Source organism: Cinclus cinclus, chromosome 24, assembly GCF_963662255.1.
Source record: "Cinclus cinclus chromosome 24, bCinCin1.1, whole genome shotgun sequence".
Taxonomy (NCBI): domain Eukaryota; kingdom Metazoa; phylum Chordata; class Aves; order Passeriformes; family Cinclidae; genus Cinclus; species Cinclus cinclus.
The window spans coordinates 6,522,448-6,530,716 of NC_085069.1; the positions used below are offsets into that span (position 1 = coordinate 6,522,448).

The 8,269-nt window shown below is 58.7% G+C and overlaps 1 protein-coding gene across 2 annotated transcripts; it reads right to left on the minus strand.

The window, feature by feature from the left end:
- Nucleotides 1-821: 821 nt before the first annotated feature.
- PHB1 (prohibitin 1) lies at nt 822-7,654 on the minus strand. 2 transcript variants are annotated; one of them, XM_062508345.1, is made up of 7 exons: nt 7,612-7,654; nt 6,990-7,115; nt 6,488-6,649; nt 5,638-5,780; nt 4,375-4,491; nt 3,205-3,300; nt 822-1,779 (listed from the first exon to the last, which is right to left on the minus strand). In XM_062508345.1, the coding sequence occupies exons 2-7, from the start codon at nt 7,075-7,077 to the stop codon at nt 1,567-1,569; spliced, it is 819 nt and encodes a 272-aa protein (XP_062364329.1). In that variant the 5' UTR covers nt 7,078-7,115; nt 7,612-7,654; the 3' UTR covers nt 822-1,566. The 2 variants fall into 2 exon arrangements, with proteins under 2 accessions (XP_062364329.1, XP_062364330.1); XM_062508346.1 differs by lacking the exon at nt 7,612-7,654 and adding an exon at nt 7,573-7,584.
- Between the last annotated feature and the right edge of the window lie 615 nt (nt 7,655-8,269).

Here is an 8,269-nt window from a genome sequence, read left to right on the forward strand (position 1 = left end):
TGGGAAGAGAAACTGAGGCACAGATGGTGCTGGCACCTCCAGCTCTGCAGCCCAGGCAGGCTCTCGGGTTTTCTCTCCCAGATCTCCTGCTCAGGGTGCCCTGGAGCAGCGGGAGAGGAAGCAGAAGGGAAACAAAGGGATTTTCCTGCTGGATTGTGCCACAGGAAGCCCTGGCTGCACCGGCTCGTGGCACTGCAGAGAAGTTCAAGCAGAGGAAATTCCTGTCCCAGTTCTTCTCCTTTCCCTGTTCGATGTAAAGGCAAAATTAAACATTAATTACCTGTAAATAGCAGAGCAGAGCTCACACCCACCAGCATCTCCCCGTGCCTGGGGTTGGGGAGAGCTGGCAGCTCCGTATGGGGGTTGTTCACTTTTTGGGGGGGGGTCCTGGGGAACGTGGCTGCATCATCAGAGCCAGCAGCCTCTGGACAAAAAACACCAGAAAAGAGGAGAAGAGGAAAAGGGAATCCCTGGAAAAGGTCTCCTCCCACCCTCGCTGTCCCAGAGAGCAGCAAAGCTGCAGAACAGCCCCAGCTCTGAGATGCTGGTGGAGATTTCAGATGATTTGTTGGAGAATCACAGAACAGCTGGGGCTGGAAGGGACCTGTGGAAATGCTCTGGTCCAAGCCAGGGGCGCTGGGAGGAGCCCCCACGATTCAACACTTACCTCATTACAGAAATCCAGGCTCACGCTCACATCCCAAGCTCTGGAGTTGTCAGGATGGATCCCTCTTGGCCAAGACCTTTCCCAGCACCGAGCCCAGCCTTCACTTCTCCTGAGACAGCAGCACATAAAGACAAAAAAAGCCACGACCCACAGTGCCAGCCTTGGGGCTGTGACATTTATTGAAGGCTGCTTACACAATCTCACAATTCTACTTCCCTCAGGAAAAGGAGCAGGGATGGAATAGAGGATTTCTGCTCCTGGAGCAGCCAGGGGCTGGGACAGGAGCCCAGGAGAGGGACAGCTCAGGGAAAAGATGTCCCAGTTCCAGAGGGGTGTCCTGCAACAGAACTCCCCTCTCCAGCAAGCCAAAGGGAATCTGTGTTCCTCTCACCCCACAGAGCCCCTGCCCTGAGCTGTGGTGTCCTCAGGCTCTCAGTGACACCTGGACAGGTGTGGGGTGGCTGAGGACCCAGGGGCTGCAGGTGGGGACAGCCCCAGCCAGCCTGAAGGCACCGAGGCAGCTCTGAGACCTGATGGAAGCAGCGCCCCTGGCCAGGGACTCACCTGGGCTTCACCCCAGGAAAACTCTGCTCCTGCTGCTCCCACTGCCCGGAAAGGGCCAAGTCCCAAACCTCACTTGCTGAACTCCCAAAGTCAGAGTCAGTGAAGCCACCACTGTGACCACACAGGGGAGGAATCGCAGACCCGATGTCGCGTTCGCTTTTATTCAATTACCCATCCAAAAAAAAACCAAAAACCCAAAAAAAAAAAAAAAAACCCCACAAAAAACCAACCCCTCCAATTTCCAAATTTCCATTTCCTCGGCGAGAGGAAATCACAATGATTTTTTTTTTTTCCTTTCCTTTTCTGTTCTTAAGGTGCGTTTTGTCCCTGGCGGCTCACTGGGGCAGCTGCAGCAGCACGGACTGGCCCGAGGGCAGGTAGGTGATGTTGCGGGAGCGCGAGAGCTGGTACGCGATGTCCTCGGCCGCCTCCAGCTTGCGCAGCTCGATCAGCCCGTCCCCGGCCGTGGCCAGGGAGTTGGCAATGAGCTCGGCAGCCTTGGAGTCCCCCTCTGCTGAGATCACGGCCGCCTTCTTCTGCTGCTCGGCCTGGGGGGTTGCAGAACGTTACAGAGGGGGGTGGGTACAGGTACACGGACAGGACGGACGCACAGACACAGGTACACGGACAGGACGGACGCACAGACACAGGTACACGGGACGGACACACAGACACAGGTACATGGACAGGACGGACACACAGACGCAGGTACATGGACATAACACAGACAGACACAGGTACACGGACAGGACGGACGCACAGACACAGGTACACGGACAGGACGGACGCACAGACACAGGTACACGGACAGGACGGACGCACAGACGCAGGTACATGGACATAACACAGACAGACACAGGTACACGGACAGGACGGACACACAGACGCAGGTACACGGACAGGACGGACACACAGACGCAGGTACACGGACATAACACAGACAGACACAGGTACACGGACAGGACGGACACACAGACGCAGGTACACGGACAGGACGGACACACAGACACAGGTACATGGACATAACACAGACAGACACAGGTACACGGACAGGACGGACACACAGACACAGGTACACGGACAGGACGGACACACAGACGCAGGTACATGGACATAACACAGACAGACACAGGTACACGGACAGGACGGACACACAGACGCAGGTACACGGACAGGACGGACACACAGACACAGGTACACGGACAGGACGGACACACAGACACAGGTACATGGACATAACACAGACAGACACAGGTACACGGACAGGACGGACACACAGACGCAGGTACACGGGATGGACACACAGACACAGGTACACGGACAGGACGGACACACAGACGCAGGTACATGGACATAACACAGACAGACACAGGTACACGGACAGGACGGACGCACAGATGCAGGTACACGGGACGGACACACAGACGCAGGTACACGGGATGGACAGACACACAGACACAGGTACAGTTACATGGACACAACAAACATGCATGGACACAGTTACAAAAAGGTATAACCAAACTCAAAAAAAAGGAGAAAAGGCAATTTCAGTTCTTATTTGGGTAAAGGAAAAAGGGCAATTTCAATTCCTGGTTGGCTAAAGGAAAAAAAAAAGGCAATTTGCAGCTGAATTTTGATCTCTCCATCCCACCCAGAGATCCCAATTATTTTGCAGCTCCCTGGGGATGCTCCCAACCCCAGAGGTGTTTTCAGAGCTGAAATGTGAGATGACACAAGAGACTGAAATGCCCGAAGTTCATCTGCTGGAGATCCCAGGGATCATCCAGTTTGGATCCAGGAGCAGCCAGCACCGGGGGGTGGAAATGAGAATTTTCCAGCAGGGTTTGTGTTGGATATTGGGGAAAACTTTTCTGTTCAGCACTGCTGGAAGGCTGGCATGAGGATAATTAAAGGGAAAACGCCTGGAATGGGAAGCAGAAAGCAATCCCAAATTTCCCAGGAGGAGCAGGTACCTTCTCCACGATGAACCTGGCTCGCTCTGCCTCCTGCTGCGCCACCTGCTTCATCTCCACGGCCTCGGTGAACTCCTTGCCAAAGGTCAGGTGAGTCTGGGGGACACAAAGCACACCTGGTCACTGCAGGGACAGGTGAGTGTGGGGGACACAAAGCACACCTGGTCACTGCAGGGACAGGTGAGTGTGGGGGACACAAAGCACACCTGGTCACTGCAGGGACAGGTGAGTGTGGGGGACACAAAGCACACCTGGTCACTGCAGGGACAGGTGAGTGTGGGGGACACAAAGCACACCTGGTCACTGCAGGGCCAGGTGAGTCTGGGGGACAGAAAGCACACCTGGTCACTGCAGGGACAGGTGAGTGTGGGGGACACAAAGCACACCTGGTCACTGCAGGGCCATGTGCCAGCAGCTCTGCTGGGACAGTGACACTGCCATGGGGACAGAATCTGGGATCCCTGAAAACAAATCCTACTGGGATCCCACACCCAGCCCAGCCTGCTGGGACAGGGGAAGGCTCCAGAAATTCAAATTCCCTCTTTGGAGAAACAAAGTCAGGGCTGCAGAGGCTTCCAAGGAAAGCTCCAGGGAAAGAGGGGATCCTGCAGGAGCCCAATTACAGCAGTGACTTTACAGAGGGACAGATCTCATTCCTAAAGGGAGGTGGGAGGACACGGCTCCCTCCTTGGATGTCTCAGCAGAGGAACCAGTGGGAATTTCCTGCTGTCCAAGAGGGATTTTTCTGCTTTCCAAGTGGGAATTTCCTCTCCTGGTGCTTCCCCGGGGCTGCATGTGGAGCTGCTGCCAAATGCCACAGCACCTGCAGCCCAATCCATCCCCCTGAGCTGCATCTCCTCCTGCTGGAGCCACCAAATCCCTGCACAGCCAGGGCTGGGGCCACCCAGAGCCACCCAAGGTCTCGGGGACAAAGCTGTGACCACGGCGTCCTTCCAGACATGGCCACGCGTGTCCAAAAATCCACATGTGTCCCAGTGCCCACATGTGTCCAAACATCCACGTGTCCAAACATCCACACATGTCCCAATGCCCATACGTGCCCAAATGCCCACACGTGTCCAAGTGTCCAAACGTCCACACGTGTCCCAGTGCCCACGCTCTGGGCTGTGACCCCCTCCCGTCCAGGGGAGCGGGGACAGGGACACTCACCAGGGACACGTCGTCCAGGATGAGCCCGAAGGTGGCCGCTCGCTCCGTCAGGTCCTCGCTCACCTGCCTGGACACCAACTCCCGCTGCGTGATCAGCTCACCTGCGTCGAAACGGGCCTGGAACGGGAATGGGAACGGGGTGAGAACGGGGATGGGAACGGGGTGAGAACGGGAATGGGAACGGGGTGAGAACGGGAATGGGAACGGGGTGAGAACGGGAATGGGAACGGGGTGAGAATGGGAACAGGGATGGGAACAGGAATGGGAACGGGGTGAGAACAGGGACGGGAACGGGGTGAGAACGGGAATGGGAACGGGGTGAGAACGGGGATGGGAACGGGGTGAGAACGGGGATGGGAACGGGGTGAGAACGGGGATGGGAACGGGGTGAGAACGGGGATGGGAACGGGGTGAGAACGGGGATGGGAACGGGGTGAGAACGGGAATGGGAACGGGGTGAGAACGGGAATGGGAACGGGGTGAGAACGGGAATGGGAACGGGGTGAGAACAGGGACGGGAACGGGGTGAGAACGGGGACGGGAACGGGGTGAGAACGGGGACGGGAACGGGGTGAGAACGGGAATGGGAACGGGGTGAGAACGGGAATGGGAACGGGGTGAGGACGGGAATGGGAACGGGGTGAGGACGGGAATGGGAACGGGGTGAGAACGGGGATGGGAACGGGGTGAGAACGGGAATGGGAACGGGGTGAGAACGGGAATGGGAACGGGGTGAGAACGGGGATGGGAACGGGGTGAGAACGGGGATGGGAACGGGGTGAGAACGGGAATGGGAACGGGGTGAGAACGGGAATGGGAACGGGGTGAGAACGGGAATGGGAACGGGGTGAGAACGGGAATGGGAACGGGGTGAGAACGGGAATGGGAACGGGGTGAGAACGGGAATGGGAACGGGGTGAGAACGGGGATGGGAACAGGAATGGGAACAGGGTGGGAACAGGATGGACATTGCTGGGAATGGGATGGACACCTCTGTGACCAGACCCAGCCCCAGGCTGCACCAGCCAGGACAGCAGCAGGAATTCCCCCATGGGAAGGGGCTTCCAGCAAGGTTTGAAGTCCCCACCCCTGGGAATATCCAAGGCCAGGCTGGATGAGGTTTGGAACCCACAGCAGGGGTGGAGCCGGCTGAACTTCCAGCCCCCTTCCTACCCCAAACCAGGCTGGAATTCCACAATTCCAGCTCGCAGCACAATCCCCAGTCCCTGCCAGGCGAGGCTGGGGGAGCCCAGCAGTGCTCACCACCACGGACTTGAGGATCTCGGTGGTGATGGAGGGCAGCACTCTCTCGTCGTAGTCCTCGCCGATGCTGGTGAAGATGCGGGGCAGCTGCGCCGTCACGGGCCGGAACAGGATCCTCAGGGTGATGTTCACGTTCTGCAGGTCTGGGGGAGCACCAGCTCGCTCAGGGAGCTGCCCTGAGTTTGAGCAGCTTTGAGCTCCCCACTTTGCTTTACCAGGAGTAAACGAGTTGGTTTTGTTCCCCTTTGGGGTCTGACTCTGTGCTGTTGTCAAAGGAGAACTCCGAGCCCACCTGTGTCACCTGGCCCAGGTGAGCCTGCCTGGGACTGGGTGAGCTCCAGAGGTCCCTTCCCAACCCCAGGTGCTCAGCATTCAGTGACACACAGCACCAAAGGAAGAGTTCTTTAGTGAAAGAGACCAAACCATTCCCGTGTCAAACTGGGACCTGTGGGATCACCGCAGGGTCGAAGAATCTCCAGAGATCCCTCCCAACCCCAAATATTTGGGACCAAAGGAAGAATTCCTTAACCTGTCCTTTATTAAAAACCTCAAAGCATTCCTGACTGTTCCAGGAGCAGCTGGGGTTGGAAGGGACCTCTGGACACCACCCAGCCGAGGCAGGGTCACCCTTGGCAGGTGACACGTGTGGGGTTGGGGTGACTGGCCCCACACAGGGACACTCCAGACCCTTTCTGGTCACTGGCCCAGTGCTCGGCCATCCTTGCCTCACTTGTTCCGTTTGTGGCCACTGCTCCAGGGCTGGGCCTTTAGGACCAGAATTCCAGGTGCAGAAGGACAAACCCAAGCCCCTGGAAACCCCTGGATGTGGTGTCCCGGGGCCAGCACCCACCTTTGCTGCCGGTGATGACGGGGACGTTGCGGGGCCGCGAGCGACAGTCGAAGATGATGGGTTTCTGCACCCAGGGGATCAGGAAATGGGTCCCTTCTCCCACCACCACGTCCTGCACCCCTCGGAAACGGTCGAAGATCACAGCTCTGTGCCCTGCATCCACTGCGGGGGGAAAAGGGGACGTCAGGGGGGTCACTGCTGCCACCAGGGCCACGGGGATGGGGCATGGCGGGGGTTAGAGCCTGAATTAACAGGAGAGCAGGAAATTAATGGGGTCATTAGGAGCGACAAAGCAAAGAGAAGCTGTGGATGGAACTCCAGAACCTCCCAGCGTGCTCCGCACGGAGCAGCTGCGTGCCTTTGGGAGAAAGGAACTCACAGTGCTCGTGGTATTGCAAGGCCTCGGTCAGTTTTTATTGGGCAGTAAAAGCACCGAGAAGTCAAGATTTGGACAGAAATACAAAATAAAGTGATCTGGGGGCGCTCAGCCCGCGCCACTCACCGTTGTAAAGAGCAGAGTTGACAACTCCACCCGCCACCGCCAAGCCCAGGCCGAGCTTCCCGATGCTCTCGAACACTTTGGCAGCCATCTCACAGCTCCAGCCTCAGCTCCCGCTCCAAAACCCTCCTGAAAATACCCCCGGAGGGTCAAACCTCACCGGGCACAGCTGTGGGGATCCTGGGGAGCGAGCCCTGCCCAGAACCCCCAAACCACAGCATCGCCTGGGGGCTCCTTGTGCCCCCAAAAAACATCTCAATCTTGGGGGGCTCCTTCTGTCCCCACAAACACCTCAACCCTGGGGGGTTCCTCGGCCCCGGGGCTCTCCCTCCCGTGACCTCTCCCTTGGCCCCGCAGCATCCCGGGCCCCTCTCCAGGACTCCCCCATCTCTCCCCATGCCCCCACAACCCAACCCCACACCCCGCACGCCCCCCAGGCCTCCCCATCCCGCTCCCTCCTAGGCCTCTCGCCCCCAACACGGGCACCCCACGGGCCAAGGCCTCCTTGTCTCCGCTCTGCCCACCCGCCCTCAGCCCTCGGCTCGGCCCGGCTCAGCTCAGCTCGGCCCGGCTGTCCCGGACCCACCGCCGCCCTCCCGTCCGCCGCTCCCACCGCGCCGCTGACCTCCACATGAATCCGCGGCCGCCCGCCCCGGCGCGCCTGCGCGCCACGCCAAGACTCGCGCTCCTCATTGGCCCGCGTGTCCCGTGGCCTGCCGGGATATGTAGTTCTCTGCTGCCGTGCCTCCTGCTGGCCGCCCCACAGTTTCCGGTGTACCTCCCGCTGGCTGAGCAAAACCGCGCGCTATTGGCTGGAGCTCAGCAAGGGCTCTTGGGAGATGTAGTCCTGAGAGGGGAGACACGCGGGGGGCGTGCGGGGACAAGGGACACGCGGGGGACAGCGGCGTGGGCAGCACTGCCCGCTCCCAGAAAAGACTTCTGAAGGTCACGCAGTCCAAGCCCCTGCCCAGGCAGGGTGTCCTGGAGCAGGTGACACGGGTGGGGTCCGCAGCGACACCCCTGGACACCTGTGCCAGCCACCCCCCGTGGACAGCTCTTCCTCCGGGGCAGGTGGCACTCGGGGTTTAGTTTCTGGCCGTTGCTCCTCGTCCTGACACCACTAAACAGAGTCTGACACCTCCAGGAGATATTTCCATGCGTTGGTGGGATCCCTTTCCCAAAACGAGAGATTTCCATGGATATCTGAGATATTTCCATAAAAATACGGGATATTTCCACTCTCAGCCTTCCCTTCTCCAGTCTAACCAAGCCCAGCTCCCTCT

Bases quoted from the DNA above. Each gene is read 5' to 3' on its own strand.
- PHB1 (XM_062508345.1), bottom strand. From the start codon at position 7,077: ATGGCTGCCAAAGTGTTCGAGAGCATCGGGAAGCTCGGCCTGGGCTTG. The intron at 3,301-4,374 runs GTGAGTGTCCCT...TGTGTCCCCCAG, and splicing joins TCCTGGACGACGTGTCCCTG to ACTCACCTGACCTTTGGCAA. The intron at 1,780-3,204 runs GTACCTGCTCCT...GCAACCCCCCAG, and splicing joins CCAGGTTCATCGTGGAGAAG to GCCGAGCAGCAGAAGAAGGC.